Source organism: Mirounga leonina, unplaced genomic scaffold (assembly GCF_011800145.1).
Source record: "Mirounga leonina isolate KUSES-001 unplaced genomic scaffold, KU_Mleo_1.0 Mir_174, whole genome shotgun sequence".
Classification (NCBI taxonomy): domain Eukaryota; kingdom Metazoa; phylum Chordata; class Mammalia; order Carnivora; family Phocidae; genus Mirounga; species Mirounga leonina.
The window spans coordinates 47,247,166-47,272,364 of NW_023270451.1; the positions used below are offsets into that span (position 1 = coordinate 47,247,166).

Here is a 25,199-nt window from a genome sequence, read left to right on the forward strand (position 1 = left end):
GGTCTATCTGAATTGGTTTTCTTATCTGTAAAATGCTAATGAAAGTATTATACATCCTTGATTCTAAGTAACACTAATCTTTATTTATTTATTTTAAAGATTTATTTGTTTATTTGACAGAGAGATAGAGAGCACAAGCAGGTGGAGCAGCAGGCAGAGGGAGAAGCAGGTTCTCTGCTGAGCAGGGAGCCGGACGTGGGACTCGATCCCAGGACCCTGAGATCATGACCCGAGTCGAAGGCAGCTGCTTAACTGACTGAGCCACCCAGGCGCCCCTAAGAAACACTAATTTTTTTTTTTTTAGATTTTATTTATTTATTTGAGAGAGAGAGAATGAGAGACAGAGAGCATGAGAGGGAGGAGGGTCAGAGGGAGAAGCAGACTCCCTGCCGAGCAGGGAGCCCGATGCGGGACTCGATCCCGGGACTCCAGGATCATGACCTGAGCCGAAGGCAGTCGCTTAACCAACTGAGCCACCCAGGCGCCCCAAGAAACACTAATTTTTAAAAAATGATTTATTTACTTATTTTGGAGAGAGAGCACACCTGCAAGCGGGGCGGGTGAGGGGCAGAGAGAGAGAATCTCAAGCAGACTCCCCACTGAGCGTGGAGCCCTAAGCGGGGCTCAATCCTACAACCCATGAAAGCATGACCTGTGCTAAAACCGAGTCAGATGCTTAACTGACCAAGCCACCTAGGCACCCCCTAAGTAATACTATTTACAAAGATTTTACATTTAAGCTTCTCTGAAATGGTCTAGGGGTGTATTTAACCACAGATGCATATGTTTAAGGTGTCCCCCTGCCCCTCTCCAGCCCCCTGAGAAGCGGTTATTAAATTCATGGAGGAGCATCTGCTAATCCTGGATTTATGGTAATCCCCCACAAGGTTGCTGCAGGGATTTAATGAGAGAGTGTAGGGGTGCCTGGCTGGCTCAGTTGGCAGAGCATGCAGCTCTTGATCTTGGGGGCAGGAGTTCAAGCCCCCGTTGGGTGTGGAGATTACTTAAAAATAAAATCTTTAAAAAAAATGAGAGTGTATGTGAAAAATACCTTTGTAAACTGTAAAACGTTATTCAGATATGAGGTAATGTTTTCAAAAGTGGAGATGATGGAAAAGAAAAGTATACTAATTAGTGTAGAAGAGATAGGGTGTGTTGTAAAAGTACTTTTATCAACTGTTAGGTGTACTATATCATAAGGGGTGTATATGGGCCAGCTTTGGCTGGGAGTTTCTCCCCTGTGAAGTTTCTGTTAGTTTAGTTTCTCTTGCACAGTGATGGGGAACTGGAGTGATTTTTCACTCTGCAGCAGATTTTCTCATCTTACCTCTTCTGTAGGAGCCAGGTGAGCCTAATGTGGCTGAGTTTAGTTTCCTCATCTGTGAGGAACTCAGCCATACATCTTTCAGGCTCATTGATCCCATGGGCAATAGCTATCCTCTTGAATTGTAGTCCAAATTGTGTTCTTAACTGACTGCGTGACCCTGGGCAAATCTGTGCCTCAGTTTCCTCATGAGGGTCAGGTTACTTCTAACGGCTCTTCCAGCTTCAGTTTCCCAGTATTCTATAGGTTTTCCTGTCTAGGTCTCCATGTTTCTCACTGGGGGTCTGCAGGGACATCCCTGGTGACACTGGGGAGGGACGCGTGCTACCGCTTGGAGGACTCACTCATTAATTTCCTATGTCTGACCTTTAGGGAATATCCCTGGTTCGGCTGTGCTGGTGTTTGACATCCATGTGATTGACTTCCACAACCCTTCCGACACCATCAGCATCACCTCCCACTACAAGCCCCCTGACTGCTCCGTGCTGAGTAAGAAAGGGGATTACCTCAAGTATCACTACAATGCCTCGCTTCTGGATGGGACTCTGCTGGATTCCACGTAAGGGCCACTGGGGACAGTAGGGGCGTAAGCCTGGAGGGTAACAGCCATAGGTTCCCAGGATTCTCCTTTGCTTTTCATCAGATCCTGGTTGAGAGCTTTTCTCTCCATGCTTCCTCACTGCTCAGGTGCATTATTCTAAAAGTTCCCTATGAATGGTCTCACCTTGCTCCTGTGAAATTGTCTTTCTGAAAAACATGTCATCTTCTAACTGCTGTCTTTAAAAATTAACCCACAGTTGCATTATAATCTCCACAGTCTGGCACATCAGGCTGTATTTGTCAGCTCCGATCTGCTTGACTGATCTCATCTTCTGTTAGGGCCCATTTTTTCCCCTCATAGAGCTGCCATGTGCGGTGGTGCAAGATGTGCACTGCTTAACCCCTTCTTTCTGGCCAACTTCTGCCCAGGCTAAAATGTCCTCCCTTTTTGCAAAGTCTTTCCTTAATTCCCAGGAAGAATCAGCTGCTCCCACTTCTGTGTCTCATAATGTTTTAAGTTATTATTTTTATTAGCAAAACATAGTTATTTATTTTTGTTTCTATCTGTGTTGCTGGTCTGAATACCTTAGAGAAACCCAACATGTTTATTCATATTTTCATTCCTTACACCTAGCCCAGAGCATAGCACAAAGGGAGCATTTTATTTTTATTTATTTACTATTATTTTTTTAAAGATTTTATTTTTATTTATTTATTTGACAGAGACACGGCAAGAGAGGGAACACAGGCAGGGGGAGTGGGAGAGGGAGAAGCAGGCCTCCCACCGAGCAGGGAGCCTGATGTGGGGCTCAATCCCAGGACCCCGAGATCATGACCTGAGCTGAAGGCTTAATGACTGAGCCACCCAGGCGCCCCAAGGGAGCATTTTATAAATGTTAATTGATTGAGATGAATCTGAAATTTTATTAGTAGGAATCAACAGTATAAATGAGTATCATTGATCAATTTTGGTAAAAAGGAGCTTCTTATATTTCTGAATCTTTAGATGTAATTGTAGGTAAAATATTCTCTTTTCTGGGAAAGAAACATTTTCAGCCTTCCTTTATATGTCTTTATAAGTATATCCATTTTCGTACTGAGCCTGACTTAGATTCCTAAGTTTGGGCTGGGGAGAAAGAAGGGCTTCATATAAATATGTGTTGCTGCATTTATGCTGAATGAGGAGGGCCTTCTCTCCCTCCCACCTGCCCCTCTGCCTTCCAGCTTCAGGTGACATTGTTGGGGAGGGGCTGGCAAGAGCCAGACATGGAGACGGAGCCCTAGGGACATGCTCTTCAGAGCATTCTCTCTGGTGCTACGAGATCCTGTATATTAATGCATTTAGTGTTTTTCATCAGATCTAAAATGTGTTGATTTTTAGAAGCATTACTTTATGTATCTCTAAGAAAGTAAAAACACTGCCCCCAAATTAACATGCTGCTAATCATAAAGTGTATCACAATTACAGAGATGTTAGAATGTGAAACTATGTGCATTATAGAATCAATGAAATATGTACTAGCTTCCGGAGCTCAGATTTACAAGGACCTGCTTTACAACAAACCTCCTTGCATTAATATTAGAAGCCTTTGGAGGGCAGCAGAGAAGAAACATGGCTTGTTGCTTGGGGGATCAAATGAGCTTAGGGTCCACAAGTTTAGAATAGTCTGTAAGGTCAATGGCTTGCTATCACTGCTCTTGCTAATGTTCATATTCTTGTCTGGTGCTCTTACTCTGGGGCGGGGGTGAGGGGAAGTGGGGGTGGAAAATGAACAAAGGAATTCCTTCTCAATGGGTTCAGGATATGCTTCTTGTGGAGGGTGGGGAGAATCAGCCTTCCTGCCTTCTAACGTTTGGTGGATTCATAACATTCCTGCAGAGTCTCCAGGAGCCACGTGATGTTCCTTCCTCTTATCAGACTCCATTCTAGACCATGGGAGTCATTTGTGTTCCATGTAAATCTATACCGAAGAGTAACATCTGGCATCCCCGCTGGTCTATTATGGGTGTGAGCTTCAGAATAATGGGAAAATAGGATGTATGGTGGGTGTTTGCCTCCTGTGTGTGGGAGAGGAAGATGAGACTGCTCCCACCCCGAGCCTTCCACGGGCTCTGTAAACAAGGAGGCAGGTGACGCTGTGGGCACTTTTCATCAGCATAAGAGAAGCTGGCTGCTGAGAGGATGGAGGGGAAATGCGGGCGAAGAGCCAGAGAGGGTGGCCTGCAAGTGGGCAGCAGGAAGCTTGCAGTGGATGGGAAGCCGGGAATGCACAGAAGGAATGAGGAGAATGTCAGAGAAAAACTGGCAAAAAATAAATAAATAAATAAAAGGTTGATCTGAGGAAGAAGAATTAGTGGGGCATTGGAGGTGATACATGAAAGCAAAATGTTTGCTTGGAGGATTTTCTTAATGTGTGTTTATCTTGGCCTCAGAGAAGAAGAATAAGCCTTTGTTATTTGACGACTAAATGAGATCTTGACTTACTCTGTAAGACTTTGAAATGGAGTAGTCCCATGGGAGGTCCCCAGGGGTCCCTGGAGGAAGGCAGTGTGAGGGTGTCTCTGTGCTACTGACAAAGGACGAATTGTGTGGGAGGCGGGACAGAGGACATCCTGCTCCCTCCCATAGGCCTTGAGCCAAGGCAGCCTATGCCCGAGTTGGCTTTGTTTTGGTTTCGTCCCAGGTAAGACAGATGCAAACTCTGTTTTGGTTTCTGGGTGCCTGACAACCAGCCTGGCCCTGGGAACAGTTTCAGAAGGGAAGATGGCGGTAGCCCTGCCCCCAGGGGAGGCTGGGAAGCCTGAGAAGGAGAAGTGACCCAAAGGGGCGCTGTCGCCACCTGGTAACGGGCAGATACTGGGGAGGCTTTTCCTCCTTGCTATTGAAGAATAGCTCCATTGTTCGTCTTTAGGGAATGGCAGAAAGCAGGAGTGCCATGCGTTTGGGAAGAGATTTATTTTCAGTAGCAACTGAGGTGATGGAGCCCCAACTTTTATTTATGTGGATTTCCCCAGGATGGGTGGACATCAAGGATAATTTCAGCCATGGCTCAAGTTAAACTTTCAGTTACTTTTCTAAAGTCAAGAACTATTACAGACATAAGCACTTCACACCCTCAAGGCCATCCCCTTACTGAGCTCTTTTTTAAGATTTTTATTTATTTATTTATTTGAGAGAGAGAGAGAGAGAGAGAGAGAAACAGCATGAGAGGGGATAGGGTCAGAGGGAGAAGCAGGCTCCCTGCTGAGCCGGGAGCCCAATATGGGACTCGATCCCAGGACTCCGGGATCATGACCTGAGCCGAAGGCAGTCGCTTAACCAACTGAGCCACCCAGGCGCCCTCCCTTACTGAGCTCTTTATGCTTGTTCTCCTGGCTGCCAGCAGACTTATTTTATTTACTCTTAAGAAGAACACCCCTGTGAGATGGCTCTCACTGTCTCCGGTTTCTAGATGAGGAAATGGAGGGATTTTATTTCTCAAGGTCCAGTTAAGTGGCAGAAGCAAGATTCAAACTCAGGTCTTGCTAAATCCAAAACCCAGGGTCTTTATTATATGTTTTTCAAATTCTCATGAAAATTCCTTACTGGGGTATTGATTAAAGTCATAAGAGCAGTCCAAAGGACTTCCTTTTCCCTGGAATCATTGAGAAGTAGGTTGCCACCATGATGTCTCACCACCCGAGTACATTCGTGCACCTTTCCTACAAATATGGACATGCTCCTGCATAATTCAACACACACTTTATAGCCACAAAGTTAACACTGGTATGTTACTATCTTTTAATCCTCAGACCCCACCTAGGTTTTGCCAGTTGTTCCCATAAGGTCTTTTATATAAGCAAAAGGATCCCATTCAATATGCTCCAGTGCTCTGGAATGGCTCCTTGGACTTCCCTTGATTTTCTTGACACTTTTGAAGATTATACTTTCATTATTTTGCAGAATGTTTCTCAATTTGGGCTTGTCTGATGTTTTCTCCTGATTAGACAGGGGTTTTGTATTTTTGGCAGAAAGATCACAGAAGAGATGTAGATGTGTTCTCATGAATACACTCTCAACTACCAATGGGTTGCTGACCTAACTGGGGACTCTTCTGTTTCCTTTTCAGGTGGAATTTAGGCAAGACATATAATATTGTTTTGGGATCTGGACAAGTTGTGTTGGGAATGGATATGGGTCTCAGAGAGATGTGCGTTGGAGAGAAACGGACAGTGGTCATTCCACCCCACCTGGGCTATGGGGAGGCTGGTGTGGGTGAGTAAGCAACAAATGGCATTACAGGGTGTTTGGGGCATGTTCACAGTCTGAATGTTGTGCTTTTGGGGGGTGCCATATTTAGAACCACAGTATGCTTCTTCCATTTAAAACCCAAAGACGGGGCACCTGGGTGGCTCAGTCGGTTAAGCGGCTGCCTTCAGCTCAGGTCATGATCCCAGGGTCCTGGGATCGAGCCCCACATCAGGCTCCCTGCTCAGCAGGGAGTCTGCTTCTCCCTCTCCCTCTGCCTACTGCTTTGCCTACTTGTGTTAAATAAATAAAATTAAAAATAAATAAAATCCAAAGAATCAGGGCTGCCTGGCTGGCTCTGTTGGTAGACATACAACTCTTGATCTTGGGGTTGTGAGTTCGAGCCCCACATTGGGTGTAGGGATTATTTAAAAATAAAATCATAAAAAAAAGAAACTTAAAAAAAGCCCAAAGAATCTGTGGGTTTAGAATTAATATTATTAATCAGTTAATATTATAATATATAATCATAATGTTATACATTTTATATATAATTAAAATGTGTTTATTGTATATCTAATATAATATTAATACTATAACACATGATAATATAATAATGTCATGAGTTAATACTTAAATTTAGCATCTTTGTTTAAAGAGTCCTGTGAATTCAGTGTTAATACCCCACACCTCCTTAAGAAAGCAGGAGTTTCTGTGAAAAAACCCATGTGTGGGAAATGTCCCTAAAGGAGCTTTCCCAGTGATTTGTGTTAAGTGAAGCTGAGGCTTCCTTCTGGAACAGGTTCCTGGGACAGTGGAATGCTGCAGGCCTTTGCTTTTCACTTCTCCTGAACCTGTAAGCTATCCATGAAGATTTCCTTTCGGAAGAGATGAGTGTCAAGTTCGGAAATACTAGCTTTACCTTGCCCTCACAGTTGGTATGGTTGACTTCATGATTTGGGTCAAAATGAGTCCTACACATAGGGGATTTGGGAACCCCATCTTCTTCAATGTTTTATGCTCCTGCTTTCTGGAGATGGGAAGCGCTAACTTATAAAAGATCACTTTGGGTTGATTTTCTCTTTTTCACAATTTTTTTTTTTTGCGCAGCCCAAGGAGCATGTGACTCTTGTTCTCAGGGTCGTGAGTTTGAGCCCCATGTTGGGTGTAGAGCTTATTTAAAAAAAAAAAAACAAACCCCACAACTGCCTGTTAGTCTCCCCAATCCAAGAAGAAAGACTTAAAAAAAAATGTGTACCCTATCAGACCATGGGATATATAAGTATTTGTAATATATAATAATTTCAAATAAGACATATTATATATGTGTATATATATTCACATGCTTATATAATTTCTTTTGGGTTCATACTGTATATACTGTTCATAAATTTGTTTTTATAGTCATATCTTAGATCAGGATTTTAAGGCATACTGTAATATTCTGAAGGTTCTGCTGTAGGATTTATTCAAAAGTTCTACAACTATAGTCTCTACTAGTGGCTTTCAAACTTTTTCACCAAGACATACAGTAAGAAATAAATTTCATGGGGGTACCTGGGTGGCTCAGTCGGTTAAGCATCTGACTCCTGGTTTTGGCTCGGGTCATGATCTCATGAGTCATGGGATCGAGCCCCACTTTGGGCTCTGCACTCGGTGGGGAGTCGGCTTGAGATTCTCTTCTTCTTCCTCTGCCCCTCCCCCTGCATGTGTGCACACGCACTCCTTCTCTGTCTTTCTCTCTCTCTCAAATAAATAAATAAAAACTTCTTAAAAAAAATACATTTTATCTCATCTGTAGTACACATAAGCATGCAATTTATACATACATACATATACATTTAGTTTTATATATAAAATTGAACTCAAGTTTCATAAAAGCATACCTATCCTTTCTAGGTGCAGTGTATCCTTATCTATTCTATTCTTAATTTAAAAAAATGCTGGTCACCATCCTGTAAATGGATTTCATGACCCACTAATGGTCACTACCTACAGTTTGGAAAAAACCTCTTGCTGGTGTGGAACTTTCTTGCTCTCACAAGAAATGCTTGCCACCCATGAGGCAGCGGGAACCCTGGGTGAGGGGAAGGAGGTTGAGATGGGCATGCCCGCTGTCTGGTGGCACTAACACTGTCTCTTCCCCTGTCGGTGAGGCAGATGGAGAAGTGCCTGGCAGCGCCGTCCTGGTGTTTGACATTGAGCTGCTGGAGCTCGTGGCTGGTCTGCCTGAGGGGTACATGTTCATATGGAATGGCGAGGTGTCACCCAACCTCTTTGAAGAAATCGACAAGGATGGTAATGGAGAAGTCCTCCTCGAAGAGGTAACTGACCTTTGAAGGAAAGTGGGACTAAAGGAGCCAGGGGAGCCTTATTAGGGCAGGGGATCCATTCTGAATGTGAAACCTTCCTAGAGTGAGGAGGACACCTGTGCCTGTTTCTTGCCATGATGGTAACCTGCACACCCTCATGTACCAAGCACTTCTGTACACATGCTCTAAATTGAAGCTCACAATTCCTCTTTGAAGAAACTGAAGCCTTGAGAGGTATGGGGCTTGATTCCAGGGCTCACAATTCAACTCTCAGTTCCTGGGTGCTCACTGTGTGCCTGCATTATGCTAAGAGTTTTTCACATATATTATCTTGCCTGGCCCTTGTGGCAGCCATGTAGTCATCATCCCTGTTTCAGAGGAAGCAGCTGAGCACAGAGAAGGTAAATGGCTTGCCCAGGGTCACACAGCTAGCCAGTGGTTTGAGCCAGGATACATACCCTGGTCTTGATCATCTAGGTGCTTGGTGGTTTCTTCTGTAGCAAACGCCCCTTCGTGGAGCTGGGCAGTAGAGTGGTCTGTCTTGTCACACACACCCTGCTAAATTCCACTACTCTGCCCATTCTATATCTGCTTATTCAAGGACAGGGCTCCAGCCTTCTCCACTTTCTGACATCAGTCACATTTTCCCGGCTATTGGGTGGTTCACATGCTCATTTCCCTTCTCTTGGTGCATCTTTCCATTTCTTTTATTTCTTTGCTCCCTTCACAGCAAAAATGGCAAAACTCTTTTAAACCCACTCCTGTTAGACATTTGTCCCTCCATGTCACGTCTTGCTAAGGTGACTGGTGCCTTTCATGTTGCTGCAACCAGTGGTCACGTCTCACTCTCCTCGAACTTGGACAAAGCCAACTGCTTTGCAGGATGCCTTCTTTCCCTGGCTTCCAGACCACACTTCTTGGTTTTCCTTCGCCTTCACGAGTCAGTCCTTCTCAGGAATCTTCTCCCTGATCTCTTCATGTCGGAGTGCCCCAGCCTGAAGTCCTGAGCTTGTTACCTTCTCCACCTTAACGTCACTTCCTGGGTGATCTCAACCAGTCCCGTGGCTTTGCCATCCATAGCCCCATGACATCCAAACTTGTAGCTCCAGTCCAGTCTTCTCTCTCTACTTCAGACTCCTACATCTAACTACCCACCGGACATCTTCACTTTCTGAACTCCTGCTACCTCCCTCCTCTGGTCTTGCTTCACCCAAAGCCTTCCTCATCTCCTCTGATGGCAACTCTCAGGCGAGAGCACTCAGTCATCTTCGACTCCCCTCTTTCTCACATAGGCTATAATTAATCCAGCAGGAAATCGTTCTAGCTCTATCTTGAAAATTTATCTAGAGCCTGACCACTTCTCACCATCTCCACTCTATAGCATTATGGTCCAGTGCCTGCTGTGTCTGGCTTGGACCTCCACGAAGGTCTTCCTGCTTTCACCCTTGCCCCTCACAGCAGCCAGAGTGAGCCTTCTAAAACTTAAACTGGATCATGGCTGGCCTTGTCTCAGAACCCTGAAGAAGATCCCCATTTCCAAAGTCTTCACAGTGGCCTGTAAAGGCCCCCACAAAGGTTCTCCCTGACCTGGTCACTGTAACTTCCTCTGCAGCTGCTCCTCCCCACCACCACCAGGCATGCACCCCCCTTGGGACTTTGCACCAGTTGTCTCTCCTCTCAGAAGACTGTTTGGCTCCTTCCCTCCCTTCCCTCCTGGATAACTGTTTGGCTCCTTCCCTCCCTTCCCTCAAGCCTTTGCACAGGTCTTCATTTTTCACTAGGGTTTTACCCTGACTGCTGGATCAGGACCTCAACCTCCTCCCCTACCTGTGCTCTTGATCTTCCTTGCTTGGCTCTACTCTTTTGTTTTCTAGAGCACTTCACTTTCTAACTTAATATGTGATTTCCTTATTTTTTTTAAAATGTTCCTTTCTAATTGTATCTTTCCTACTAGGATATGCTAGAATTACAAGGGCAGACTTTTTTTAAATTGATGTCTCTCTAGGATCTTGGATGGTGCTCAGCACACAGTAGACAAGTTTTTACTGTATGAATGAATGAATGAATGGGCGCAGGCAGCAGTGTTCTCAGGGGCTAGGGTGGTTAGGGGATTAGCCTTTGGTGGAGAACTAAGTGTTGATTAGGGAAGAAAGGATAGCTGTGTTTTGGGTGCCTGGAACCTAGGGGCTCCTGGAGTCCTTAGTCAGGGGTTTTTAACCTGCATCTGGAGGGGTTTGTTTTTACCAAACAAACAGGTTGTGTAGCTCATAAAATTGTGTCTGTTTTGTGAGCTCAGCCTCCAATTCCAGCCCTGTCACCCTCGGGATGCTCTGTTCAGGCTCTGTTCAGGCCCAGGCTCAGCTGCTGTATCTCATGTCCTATCTTGTTCCCTCTCTCCAGTTCTCAGAGTACATTCATGCCCAGGTGGCATCTGGCAAAGGGAAACTCGCTCCTGGTTTTGATGCTGAGGTGATTGTGAAGAATATGTTCACCAACCAGGACCGGAATGGAGACGGGAAGGTCACGGCAGAAGAATTCAAACTCAAAGACCAGGAGGCCAAACATGATGAACTCTAAACCTGACTCAGGCCACTTGTGTGACACCAAGCCCCCTGTCGTGGCAGAACATGAAGTGAGGCGTAAGGGTCTCTCAGAAGGGGAATGGTCCACAAGCAGTAGACGGTCACAACAGTACCTGGGGCATGTCAGGGATGCGTTGATAAACATGGTGAGAACTTTAGGCCACATGCCAGGGATACGAAACAAAATTGGTTCGAGGTGCCTTAGCAGGGGCTGTGTAGAATATTGAAAAGGCTGCCCTGTCAGCCATTGTTTTGTGAGGCTTCCGGGTAGTTTTGTTATTAAAGGAAAATAGTGTCATACAGAAGTTACAACCATCTTGGAGGGAACAGAAGAGAAAGTGTCCAGGATATCCACATAAAGAGGATTCACATTTTTTTGTTTTTTAACTTGCTGGTGTTTTAAGTGTTCTCCAGATGAGCAGAAAAGACAAAGGGCATGTCCCAGCAGCATTCCCCGAAAGCCCCAGAAAACTGTCAGTGGCCTTTACAGGTTCTGGTAATGCCCAGCTTCCACTTCCTGCCACACACACACACGTACAACTCGTACATGTGTGCTTTTGTAGTTAATCAGGCCCTACCTGTTGTGGTCTTCTGATTGGCTGGGTAACTTGGAAGTTAAGAAGAAAATCAGTGGACCAACAAAAGGCATCTTGGACCACGAGTAGAGAATTTGATTCTGTGTTTACCATGCAAGATTATCTGCTTCACCCTTTCTTACTCCCATTGCTCTGTCCTCCCGGAATCTTTCGGTCAGATAGATATGCACAGGGCTGGTGGCTAAGCCATGCTCCAGAGTATCTCACTGTGACCAAGATGGAAATGTCACCCCAACGGATGAGCATAAACAAGGTGACATATTTCCACTCATTCGTGTCCTGGAGAGGGAGGTGCCCGAAAGCCCAGGGGCCTCTGTGTAGGGAAACAAGGACATGGTTATCTTCTAGCCTGTCCCCATGTTACGCAGTAACCACCTTGCTGCCTTACGTGCTCTGTTCCCAAGTGGTGGTGGCATCCATCCTGAAGTAATCAATGATTTTCCTTTGGAAACTGCTTTATTTTACTAATTTAAACTGTTTTGTACTGATGTAGCTCTGAGATAGTTCATGAAAATGCTGTGCACTCATTCAGTGGAATAAATGTTGGAAGACTCGTTTCGTATATAAAAAATTGAATTATAACATCAGGTTTTGTGGAGTTTTACTTGAGGGCTGAGAGGATCCCATGAGAATACACCTTGATTATCCATTGACAGTCCCCTTGATAAACACTCAAGGACTGCCTCTGAATTTGCAGGAGTGTGAGGTACAGTATACAGCGGGTGTGTCAGAGTCCTGGCAGGAAACACACCCTCACATGGGACTTTTGAGGAGAAGCTGCATAAAGGACTTTAGAGGAGTGGGGGCAGGGCACAGAGACCTAGTAAGGATGTCAAGTACCATGACAACGGTTGGGGAGCACCAGTAGGAGGCCGTTCTACCCCTGGGCCTGAAAGGTGAAGGGGAGCCACAGACATGCCCAGAACTGTGGCTGGTACTGCAGCAGAGGAGTGAGGGCAGAGACCCCTGCTTCTCTGTCCTGTCCCTGGTTCTCACTAGCTGAAGCCAAAGGAGGAGGAGGCTAGGGGCTGGTAGTCTTAGAGGTCAGCTTTTGGGGGCGCAGAGAGACTGACTGCAGGGATTGGAGTGGGAGCAAATGGGGGAATGACTGACACATGTATAGAGGAAATGTATGTTTTTTAAAAGCAAATGCTACTGTTTGCAGAAGCAACTTCGGGGACTCTACGGTTTGGAAGGCAGAGAAGACGCCTGCCGTGGCCTTCCTGGCTGCTGTTGTCATGGTAACTGTCATTCTTCCACCTGCCTTCTACAGAGCGCACCGTCACTCCTGATTTCCTATTTAACAGAATTCCTTAAGTGCACTACATAGGTTAATAATTTTGCTAAATTAAATTGTCCTTTGGAATGCATCTGACCTGTAACACCTCACTATCCTTACACATCTTCATGAAGATAAAAAAAAACCTGGTGCTTATTCTCTGCCCCCCGTTTTTAGTCGGTCCTGATTGAATTTCTTCACTGGCGGTTTTCTTTGGTGGTGTAGACAGGATGGCTGAATAAAAGACACGTTTCTCTGGGGAAATTAAGGACTGTGGGCCTCAGAGCTTCCAGAATAGAGGGAACCCTTAGCTTGTTTTTGTGTTTAAACTCTGCCTGCCCAGTGGCTGAGCTGGAACCTTGGTCTTCTCTGGCCTTCAGACTCAGACTGAAATGCTGGCTCTTCTTGAGTCTCCAGCCTGCCACCTGTTTTGTTTTGTTTTGTTTTCCTTCCCCAGCCTTACTGAGGTATAATGAACAAATAAAACTGTAAGATATTTAAAGTGTATGTGACAATTTGATATATGTATATATGTTTACTTGTGAAAGGATCTCTCCCCCACCTAGCACCTCAGTTTGTGTGTGTGTGTGTGTGTGTGTGTGTGTGAACATTTATGTTTTATACTCTCTTAGCAAATTTTAAAACTATACAGTACAGGTCACCATGTTACGTATTAAATCCTCAGACCTTGTTTATCTTACAGCTGAAAGTCTGTACCCTTTTACCAATCTCTATTTCTTTCCCCCCGCCCCCCCGTAACCACTTTTGTACTCTGTTTCTATGACTTCAGCTTAATTTTTTCTTCATGCCACATATAAATAATACTGTGTGGTATTTATCATTCTAAACCTTTGGCTTGTTGTTGAATGCTCCGTGGGCACTTCTGTTCTTCCTGTTGCTAAGGAGGGCATTCAGTTATCTGTGACTGTGTCAGGGGCTTTAATCTCTGGAAGGACCAACTGCTCAGATGGCCTCACTTTATAATGCTGATGCAACACGTGTTTACATTTGCATTATTTAATTTGGGTGACAGCTCCGCGGGCAGGAATGTGAGTACTCATTAGGGAGCCAAATATGGGGTACAGATGCCACGGGGCATTTTTCTTAATCATATTTTATACACAGTTTTTGTGTTGCTGCTTGGGGCAGCTTGGATCTCTTGATAGGACAGCTATCACAGGCTCTAGATTGGGACCACCTAACTTCTGACTTACGCAGATTTTGAACTCTGGGCCCTAAAGATGAAGTAGGTCATTGATGCCCAGTGGGAGATTAGAGCATCTCAGTGAACATGACATCTGAGCATGCATGTGATCTGTGTCCTTGAAACACCACTGGGCTAACCTTGCAAGCATAAGCTATCTGCATTATTTTGTTAAAACCCGGTGAGTTTTGATCTCTGATTACTTAGGAATTTATAATACCTTTCAAAATTATGACTTAAAAGACAGAAAAAAGCATTTCATTTTGGCAGGAGAGTTGACCTGACTGCAAGATTCTACGTAAGTGCTGATACACTGCACTTCAACGTCTTAGGTTTCTAGGAACAAGGTTGCTTTTTGTATGTTATGTATGTATGTGTGTGTGTGTTTATTTAGAGAGAGCACGAGTGGGAGGGGAAGAGGGAGAGAGAGAATCTCAGGCAGACTCTGGGCCTAGCACAGAGCCCGATGTGGGGCTTGATCCCAGGACCCTGAGATCATGACCTGAGCCAAAACCAAGAGTCAGACACTTAACCTGAGTTACCCAGGTGCCCCAAGGTGGCTTTCTTGGGGATCTGCATCTCTTTATAAAGTAAGAATACTGCTCCCAATTATTTATTGCTAGTTGCAGATATAAAACTTGCGTGCTTATTGAAATAGTGTTTGATTCGGTGTGGTCTTTGTCCTTAATGTTGGAATTTTAATAGGTCAAGGGAGTCCTTCCAGCTTACACTGGCCATATTCGTATCTCATTTAAACCCAGACAATTAATGCCTGGTCCCAGCCTAAATTTCTCCTTTGAGCTCTAGTCTATTTGGTATCTTCCCTTGTGTACCTCACAGGTACCTCAAACTTTGCATGTCCAAAAGAGAATGTGCGTTCCCCCTGCCTTCCCAACACCCTCCACCCAAGCCTGTTCTTTTCTCCCTCACCTCCACTTGCTTAAACCAGACATCTTCGAGACCCTTCCTCCTCTCTCACCCCACACGTTTAACCCAAAAGCAAGTCTTGTCATTTCTAAATCTAAACTAGTGAAAATGATCCACTTCTCCCTGAGCCCTACTGTAATTTTTAGTCCAGACTTCTTGCAGCAACCCCCTCACTGATTTGCTGGGGTAGATCTGCCTCACCAGTCCATTTTCTGCATGTCCGCGTGATCATGGCACTGCTTTGCAGGGAGAGTAAAACCAAACTCATGATTTACAAAGCCCTGTGTAATCTGGCACCCTCACCTCCCATTAATGATTCCATTCTTCCCTTTGCTCATAACACTGTTAAGCCAGTCCTCTGGCTTCAATTTTCTTACTCAGGACCTTTGCACCTGCCATTCTCTCTCCCTGGAATGTTTGTTTCTCCCTCGATTCCTCACATGGCTGGCTCCTTATCCTTCAGGCTTTGGCTGAAATACTATCTCTTCAGAGCTTTCTCTGGCTGCCTTGTCTAAAATATTTGTGTTGGTTTCTTCATAGTATCTTATTTCTGTCACATCTGCTAGGATGGAAGCTACAGGAGGGCAGGAGGCATGTGGGATGTGTTAATTACTGTTTCTCTAGAACCTAGCCCACAGCCAGGACTTCAGTATTTGTTGGACAAGTAACTGTTCATTTACTCAATCCTCACCTCAAGTTCATACCCCAATTTAGAGATGAGGAAACCAAGGCTTAGAAAAGTTAGAAACTTACTAAATATCCTAGAGAGAATCTAAGACTCAGATCCAGGTTTGACTGACTTGAAGGCCTGTGCCCCTTACAACTTGGGCACATTTTATCTTATCTATTAAACTTGTACTGAAATACCAGAGTAAGTATAAAACACAGCAGGATTGGTGAATCTTGAGGTAACCTTGGACAAGTTCCAGGATTAGTTATTCAAGATCCCACATATCTTTTCCTTCCTGATGCTCCATGGGGTACACCAAAGAGAAAACCTTGAACCTAAAGTGTGGTTAAAAAAACTAATGGGGCCTCTGGGTGGCTCAATCAGTTAAGCGTCTCTTTCAGCTCAGGTCATGATCCCAGGGTCCTGGGATCGAGTCCCGAATCAGGCTCCCTGCTCAGCTGGGAGCCTGCTTCTCCCTCTGCCTGCCACTCCCCCTGCTTGTGCTCTCTCTCTGACAAATAAATAAAATCTTAAAAAAAACCCCACAAAACCCTTTAATAATCTACCTAATCAACTCTGGTGTCTATTAAACATACCATGGAATGCAGAGTTCTTGTAAAATCACTCTGGAACAAACTAGTATCTCTGATAGTTGTTTTTGTTTTTCAGTTTCATCAAAATCGTTCATCTCAGCACCCAAAACTGCTTTACCTCCTAAAGTAAAATTCAAAATTGGAAAAAAAAAAAAAACCCACAAAACCCAAAAAACCTTAACAGCTAATGCTAGACCCTTTAGAGAACATGGTAGTGACTACACACTGCCAATATTCACTAGGGCTATGAAAGAGATTTCCATCTCCTCCATCCATCCAAACTGCTTCGTGGATGGGTAAGAGCTAACCATATTGAATACTGGTGCTAAGCTATTCTAAATGCAAATATAAAACTTAAAAGCACACTTCGGTGTTGATGAGCGCATGTCATCCTCACAATGTTACATCTAGAGGATGTATCATTACCTTCACTTTACAGATGAGCAAGCTGGGACACAGGTTAAATAATGTGTCTTGGTCACACAGCTACTAAATGGTAGAAAGAGGATTCAAATCCAGACAGTTTGACTCTATAGCCCATTTCTTAATGGCTACACTAAACTTCTCCGAAAGCTGAACTTGAAAACAAATTATTTTAAATATCGGTAGAAAAGGGCAGTGAGAGGTGATAGGGTGACAGGCAGATTGTAGAAGAGGCAGGGGCCTTGGTTTGGTAATCCAGTTAGGGCATGGCCGGAAGGGGCTGGAGAACCTGCATGCCCTCCAGGCCCTCATTTTAAAGGGAGGTGCCTGACCTATAGTCTTAGTACAGGGCTGAGCCATGACTAGAATGGAGGTCAAAACTTCAGTATTCTTTACATTTACACCACGCACCATGCTCCTCTTTAGAAGCATATTATAAGGTCCTTTGGAAAACAGTCAGTATGGCCAACTCTAATAGCAATACGGGATAAAAAGCTACCATTAGATCAGAAATCCCCAACTTAAGCAGGGAATAGTCTACTTTTGGCCACTGCAGAGTTTGTTTCATTGTTTATTATAAAAAGGAGAGGTAGTGGTAGAGGATAAGGATGGGCTGCCCTAGGGAAAAGGTTTTTACTGCAATGCCTTGCCTACCTGCCACATCAAATTGGACTAGAGACTGCCGACCACACTGGATGTCCAGAGCCAGCTGGAACATGCTCTGTATCACAGCTCAGATGCTTTATGGAATTAGTGGCTCGTAGACTCTGGAGTGAAAATGGTTAGAGTCAGGGTCACATTTATCACCATGGCAAGTCTAAACCTTGTGGAAACCAATTATGGGGCAGCAGAAATTTGGAATGGGAAGTCAGACTGCAGAGAGGAATGCCAGTTCCTAATTTAGCAATACTCAGTTTTAGTTAACAGGAGATCCAGCTACACTTTGTTCCCTGCCGGTGGCTATTTCTGAAACTCTTAGACTTACAACAAAGTACCCTCTTTTACTGATACTTTCAATGAGGGAAAACAAATTTTCCCAGTCCCCAGTATTTTCTGAAGGGCTGATTAAATTTCCTCTGCAACTTTTTTTCCTTAAACTTATAATGTCTAAGTTTAAAAATATTCAATCTGAATAGACACTATGACAATGACACTAGGATTTATCTCTCCCTCTTTCCCTCTCTCTCTCAAACACACAGGAAAAACATAGCAGATGCTTAATAGGTATTTGTTGAATAAATGAATAATAATTGTCTGGACAGTATAATTTAAAAAGGCTTTTCATTTCATATGTATTATCAGTGCTTCAATATAGAACATTTTGTAATGATTAGTGACATGTGGATACAAATGGTTTTTTTCAAACACTGAGTGCCAATATTTTCTGGCAAATACTGACTTTCATGGAACAGAATAACCAAATATAATACAATTTCAGGAGACGGTGATATTATCAGCATAATTCACCCCAATTACAAAAATGGCAACAGTTAAAATCATGCACATTATTTCACCATTTCATAAAACTTCTTTTTAAACTTATACAAACTTCCCCAGAGTAAAAAGTTTTCTCAAAAACCTCATGATAACATTACACTAAAAAATTCACTCTGGAAATGCAGGGAGTTATTTTTCAAATTTTGGCTTTATGATTTTCTTTTTCAATCTGTTAAAAAATAGAGTTGAGGAGTGTGTTGAGAGGTGGGAAAAAAAAGGAGCTTCCAGTTGCTGGATTCAATATGTCCAAAAATACCTTAGTAATGGAGAGAAAAAAACTTCAAGAGCAAGAACGCATTATAAATAGAAGTCTTTCAGCAAGATGAATAGGTGAGCAGTTCTTGCATCAATTGCACCCACAGGAGAGAGGTCTTCTTGAAGAATGCTTGTTTACAGAATCTTCTGTAAGATAGAGTTGGCTACATCCAATGATTCGTCTTTTACTAGAACAATGTCGTAAGAGTCCATGTACTTTTCTAAAAGCTCATCCACCTAAATCAACAACAAAAAATTACATGGATGCGCAGGAAGGAGAAGCAAATAGTTTCAGTGTGAATCTCATTGTTAGGTTTAATCTTTTGGGCAAAATGTAGCAAATTAAATTTACCTTCATAAAACCTTTGAAATGAAGAAATACTTTCAAACTTTGAAGACTCATGGACATAGAAATCATCCCACATGGTGGCTTTACTCCTAAAGTCATTTCTCTCTAGTCCAGTGGTTCTCAACTGGGGAGACTGTGCCCAAGCAACACCTGGCAACATTGGGGACATTTTTGACTCTCATGACTAAGGAGTGCTTCAGGTTTTTAGTGGGGAAAGGCCAGAGAAGCCACCCCAATACCGATGGCACACATATGAATCCTAAATCCCTTAACCACACCAAAGTATAGGGTTAAAGAGCAATCAAATGTCTCTAACTACTTTCTCACACACGTTTAATAACAAGCTCCCATTAAGCTCCATCCTTATTTTTCTTACAAGAAAATTAAATGACAGATCTATATACTTACTCTATCGTTTAGATATCCAATTTTCAGGATGTGTTCAACATTGGCTACTCCATCTGCCATTCTTATGTCCCCTTGGGAATCTCCCAACAGAATGATGTTGCTATTGTCTTTTAGTCGATTGAAATATTCTGTGTTCTTCAAGGCACCATCATGTTTGTTAAATACATGAATTAGTTCACCTTTAAATCCTTTCAGCACTCCCTATAAAAATATAAATCCTTTGAAACAAATAGGTTTCAAACTGCAAATTCTGTTTGTTCTATTTTCACATTCATGATAGGTAAGAAGGGCTCTGAGACGTTAATGACTTTCTAGAGACTACTTTAAATGTCAAACACAATGAGCTAAAAATCCAATTTTTACTTTTCATTTGTTTCCTAACTGGAGGTCCCATTTTCTGTATGTCATAATGTACTGTTTTGATTAGAAGAGTTTGTTCAAATAACGACAGTTCTAATTCACTTCTTTTTTTCCACCTATGGATATTGAGTCTTCAGAGTTGCTGCATTAAATTATGTTAAAAGAACTTTTCCTAATTTTAATATTGGTCTGTAGCTTGGGATACAAAAGTTTAAGAAAGAGGGCACCTGGGTGGCTCAGTTGGTTAAGCGACTGCCTTTGGCTCAGATCATGATCCCAGGGTCCTGGGATTGAGTCCCACATCAGGCTCCCTGCTCAGCGGGGAGCCTGCTTCTCCCTCTCCCTCTGCCTGCCTGTCTGCTTACTTGTGACCTCTCTCTCTCTGTCAAATAAATAAATAAAATCTTAAAAAAAAAAAGTTTAAGAAAGGTATATTATAACACTGGGAGTTGATAAGTTCCATAGTAGGCCTATTGAGTGACCTAATTTAATGAATATACATTAAATAAAAAACAATTGCATTTATATGATTAAAATATATTCAGATTTTAAAAGTAATTACGAAGAATGATTTGCTGTACTTACACTGTCATCAAAATCCATGAAGTTGGACACTACAGTGATGTTCGGGTGATAAACCCCAGCTTGATGGATTACCTCCTCTAGTATATCACCAATACCAGCCGAAAATATGAACACAGGGATACCGTATTCTTGGAGCTTATCAAAGAAATTCTCATACCCTTCCCTGAAAGATGGAGGTAGGAACTGATTGTTAAAGAGCAAGATATATCTCCTTTTCACCTAGAAAGAAAAAAGCAAAACATTTCTACCTAATTCCATAGCTCATTCGTATTCCCTTTTCAGAATACTGCCCAAGAGTGTGGTGATTGATGTCTATGACAATAGTAGTACAAGTTTTTCAAACAACAGTTAACTCTTTCCTTCCTGTTAATAAATTCTAATAGTACAGATTAGATGCTTTTAGACTCAAATTAAATATGGATATAAGCCTACAGTTCACAATCTACACCATTTAACAGCAAATAGTTAACCACATCTTGAAAAGCTTCACCCTGGGAAACCCATTTAGGGTGAGCTGGAGCACCTCCTGCTGGTCATCCTGCTCAACTACTTCCTCTTAGAAAACTGGAGGGGGGTGGGCAGGAACTGAGCTGCATTCTCTTTACATCTGGCATCTCTCCTACCTAAGGTTTAACAGCTGTTGGTCATGTTCTTAATCTAAGTTTCTCCCCTTTCTACTCTTCCTGGGCTACAGGCTAAGCTGCCTACAAAGGAATGAAATACTTACTAGCTGTCCTCACACTCTTTCTGACACTTAATGCTTTCCTCCTTAGAGGTAAATCACCTTAAAATGTAGCATCATCAAAAAAAAAGGCATCATCATATTTACTTAATGAGTTGAAAATTGTTAGAGGTGGTAAACCGTATTGAAAAGAAGCTTAAAAATTTTTATCTTATCATCTGTGTATTACAAATATTTTTATTATTTGCTAAATTATAGTCACTTTTCCTAGAGATAGTTTTCAAGGAAGTCTGAGAATTCAGAAAGTAGATTCATGTAACTTTATACACTTTGAGCAAAAATTTTTTTTTCAACTTGATTTATAAACATTCCTTTTATATTTCATGTCTTTTCAAAAGTATTCTGTTAAAAAAATTCAAAATTGTCCTGGTTTCATAAACTTCTAGAAAGAGAGAAAGAGAAAGAAAGAAAGAAAAAAAGAAAGAGAGAAAACAAACTTAAATCTCATAAGGCTCTTATTCCCTATACCAAGATGTAATATTCTAATTCTAAATTCCTTACCTCACCCTATTCTGTGATAGGTGGCATATTTTGGCTATGTTTTTATATGCAACATAGTTATATATTGTTTTAATAAAAACACACACTTGAATACATATATAAGTCTGTAGACAATTAACAGCAAACACACCCAAGAAACTTACTTGAGCATAACATCAGATTCTGCCACAATTTCTTTAAGTTTAGCTTTTGGTAAAGCTTGTTCAACAAGCAAACCATGTGATTTAGTATACCTGGAGTTTATGTACAAAGACAAAGAGAATATCAATTAAAGCAAATTAAAACTATCATCTTCATTAAAAAGCATTCTTCAGTGATAGATAATGCAGTGTTTCATTCATCATAATTTGGACTTAAATTTTAGAAATTTAAACTCATCACTAATGAATGTATATCCTAATGTCTCAAAATATAATAGAACATATTCTCACTGCATTTCCCAGTTCTCCCCAAAACCTCTTAGTTTAAATGTGTTAATAATAAAAAGATATGACGTGTAAACCTTTCCTCAGTCTACAGATAAGAGCTGAATCCAACCTGGGGAGGAATAATCACTTCTCTGATTACAAGAATTAGAGCAAAGTCATTTGTTTCACCTGTGTGTAGTCTAAATTGTCGTGAAATACCTTAGTAGTGAAGGTGCTACCTAGTGTGCGAGAGAAAATCCTTGTTATAATTACATCAAAGCACCTATAATCACTACATCTCAGTCACAGACCTTTAGAACCTCTCTACCTGATACGCAGAAGCCCTGTGAGCCTCCTAAGTGACCCTCCACTCTGGGTCAGCTCCCATGATGTCAGTGAGCTCGTTCTGCCAGGGAAGCTTATATTATTCCTAGAAAATTCTAATTACTAGACAGTCCTTTCTTTCATCACGCTGATATCAGTCTTCTTAAAACTTCCAAGTCTGATTCGAGTTCTGCTTCCACAGGTATGTGGCCCAGGTCCAACTTTTCAACATTTCGTACCATACACATTAATTAAGTGTGCAAGGTATTCAGGTTAGGTCATAGGATAATGAAGATAAATAACATCACTCCTGGTCTCTTAAGATTCTAAAACCACAGTTGTTGCTTCTCAAATCGCAGCTTTCCCTATTCTGTGAAATCTTCCCCAAGTGGGATGGCTCCAGTTCCTGTGATTTTCTTTGTGGATTCCTCTGACACACTCTACAGAGCTGTCAACTTTCTCTTAATAACAGCATTCTCTCTGGACTCAGCACAATGCTTTCAGTGTGGTCTGCTTGGAAGGCTGTATTTCCATTAATGCAGCCAACGCTAAGGGTCCATTTCTCAGCAACTATGTCAACCTGCTGGCTCTAGCTCAGTTCAGAGTCAATTTAAATCCCAATTCTTTTTCTTCACACTTTCAGCCACATTTTGTCCATATACTTTAAAAAAAAATGCTTGTTTTTAATTTAAGGCTTAAGCGTAGGATTTTAAATTTATCTTCACTGACCTTCATCTTAAAAAAAAAAAAACAGAACAAAACAAATTCTAGACTGTTAGAATGATTAGAAAATTATAGTTCATTTTGTTATATTTCATCACTGCTCTAGCTCATCGGATACTTTATGAATCTATTATATACACTAAAAGGGAAAAATAAGCCATTAGTTGTAACTGCAAAGTTATTTTATTATATTTTTAACCCTCCCATTGTCTGATACACACTTACCATTCTACCATATAGGGGTACTTCTCTTCTATGGTAAGAACAGGATCAATTTCAATAGCATAATATTTTTCCTTTAGTTGCAGTAACTAGAAATAAATGAATAACTTAATCATGAGGATGACAGAGTTGTCATTAAGCTGCTGAGTTTTACAGAAAGCAAAACAATACAAACAAATGGTTTCCATAAACTGCTGTTAAAGATTAGATCATGAGTACTTGGCTAATGCATATATCAACTGAAGAGATCTTTGTTGATCTAGTTTATATGTAACAAAGTACTTTCAGGTCAGCAATTCAGTGAAACCGACTAATAATCAAATTATTACTACAAAAAACCCTTTCGTTCTCATATGGAAGTATTAAATTTGATTCATCTTTGGAGTCCTATGTTGTTAACATAGACACAGACAGATACATACTCAAGCAGAGAACTGAGGCAATTTCCTGGTCAATTTAAAGGAGCAAAACCTACACAAAACCAAAGTACTTTTGTTTTAATGTACAGCTAATGTAAGAACAGCAGAATATTTTGATAACCAATTAAAAGTTTTTTATGTAAATTTTGTTTTTGTTAAAAAGTTAATTTTTTCTTTAAAATAATGTTGAGAGTGTATAACCCACACAATAAAAGTAACATTTATTCAGTGTTTACTAGGTGCTAGGTATGGTTAGAAGCACTTTATATCCATTGTTTGTGTGAATGAACCTGAAAAAATTCTCAGGCAAAAGGAAGACTTTGAGTAACTCTGGATTACCGTTAGCGTTTACCTTTTTTCGACATTCATCTGTAACCAGCTTACTGTTGTCAATGACATCTGAAGAGTGAAAGCAAACTAGCATTAAAAGAAACATTCTGACTGATGCTACCACTACTTTAAATAACTTACTACTTTTCTTTTAAGTTTAAATGCCAAGTCCACCAAGCATGGTCATTACAACTTTTGGACTTAGTTCTATAGTACACATGCCATTGCTAGAGAACCTAATGGTTTTAAAATCTAAACTTTGGATCTAAAGCTTTTTTCCTACATTTGGGAGTACTTCATTAGGAATTCTCCAAAGAATTACTGGGCCAAAGGGTATGATTTCTAGTGGTTTTAATATAAAGTATCAAAATGAATTCTCAAATTCCATGTGCACCTCCAGTAAATGAGAGGCCTTATATCACTGCTTCTTTGTCAGGTTGAAGAGTATTATTTTTTTAAAACTCACTGCCAAGTTTGGAAAACAAAAAAGGTGTATTATCCTAGCAACGTATTTTAACTGGATATTTATTTAATTACTCTTTTACTTAATTTATATTATCAACAACAAAAAAATTCAGTAACGTTCTTAGAAAACCAGAGTGGTTGATAAATGCTGTTTCTATAGGTTAATCCAAAGTTTACGATCCATGTAAATATTTCTTCAATAGATAATGAACAGACCACATCGGAGAAAAATTTCAGAAGTCTTCATTCCTCTTGCAACCAAAACCACACTTGAAAATAGTCATTTATATAACGTGGATGAAAAAAACAAATCCTCAAAATATAAGAAGAAAAAGGCAAGTCTTCTCATTTTCAATGTCCAAAAAGAAGAAGAAAAAAAAAAAACCCAGTCAATCTTATAGATCATATAGGTAAGAAAAGATCTTAAAATAAGAATTACTTTCATGAATTTGTTTATGAATGACACACTTACAATGACATGTTGGGCATCTTCTCCCTTCATAGGAAAATCTACTCAGTGTCATATCAAAGTCTGTTATTATCTGTAAAGAAAGGGGGAAAAGCATTATGGACCATACAGGCACTAAGGGCAGACACATACTGCACCCTTCCTAGAGGTATGGGACTGTGCTCAGTCCCTGACCTGCCCCCACCCCCACAGGTTATTCTCTCTGCATTGTGTGTTCTAATGTACCTCTCTATTGGGAACAGCAGCCTATCTCCTCCAACTGCAAATTCCTGTACTGATTAACCAGATTTTATTTGGTGGCAATGCTGGGGCACTTAGGGTATCGCCTTGTAGTTAAGTCCTGGGAATCACCTTAAGTACACAGTGATACCTTCAGTGCCCCAGCACTGTCACCAAATAAAATCTGATTAATCAGTATTAAAATTTGCAGGTGCAGGTGATTGGGCTACTATTCTTGATAGAGAT

The 25,199-nt window shown here is 41.6% G+C and overlaps 2 protein-coding genes across 8 annotated transcripts in view; one reads left to right on the forward strand and one right to left on the reverse strand.

Moving 5' to 3' along the window:
- FKBP9 (FKBP prolyl isomerase 9) overlaps nt 1-12,164 on the forward strand; it is a 38,716-nt gene extending 26,552 nt beyond the window's left edge. Inside the window, exons 7-10 of the mRNA XM_035020876.1 lie at nt 1,697-1,883; nt 5,974-6,119; nt 8,253-8,416; nt 10,805-12,164. Of these exons, the coding sequence (XP_034876767.1) occupies nt 1,697-1,883; nt 5,974-6,119; nt 8,253-8,416; nt 10,805-10,981 (674 nt within the window). The 3' untranslated portion in view covers nt 10,982-12,164. The remainder of the gene's footprint in view (nt 1-1,696; nt 1,884-5,973; nt 6,120-8,252; nt 8,417-10,804) is intronic.
- A 5,781-nt stretch (nt 12,165-17,945) lies between these two features.
- The window catches only part of NT5C3A (5'-nucleotidase, cytosolic IIIA), a 48,552-nt gene continuing 41,298 nt past the window's right edge, over nt 17,946-25,199 (reverse strand). For 6 of the 7 annotated variants that reach the window (XM_035020877.1, XM_035020882.1, XM_035020879.1 and 3 more), the window contains 7 exons: nt 24,738-24,807; nt 23,823-23,869; nt 23,055-23,140; nt 21,519-21,608; nt 20,133-20,295; nt 19,188-19,388; nt 17,946-18,667 (listed from right to left, as the gene is read on the reverse strand). In XM_035020877.1, coding sequence (XP_034876768.1) covers nt 18,566-18,667; nt 19,188-19,388; nt 20,133-20,295; nt 21,519-21,608; nt 23,055-23,140; nt 23,823-23,869; nt 24,738-24,807 — 759 coding nt within the window. In that variant the 3' untranslated portion in view covers nt 17,946-18,565. Of the gene's footprint in view, nt 18,668-18,782; nt 18,930-19,187; nt 19,389-20,132; nt 20,296-21,518; nt 21,609-23,054; nt 23,141-23,822; nt 23,870-24,737; nt 24,808-25,199 lie in introns of all 7 variants that reach the window. The other variant, XR_004682060.1, reaches the window with a different exon arrangement.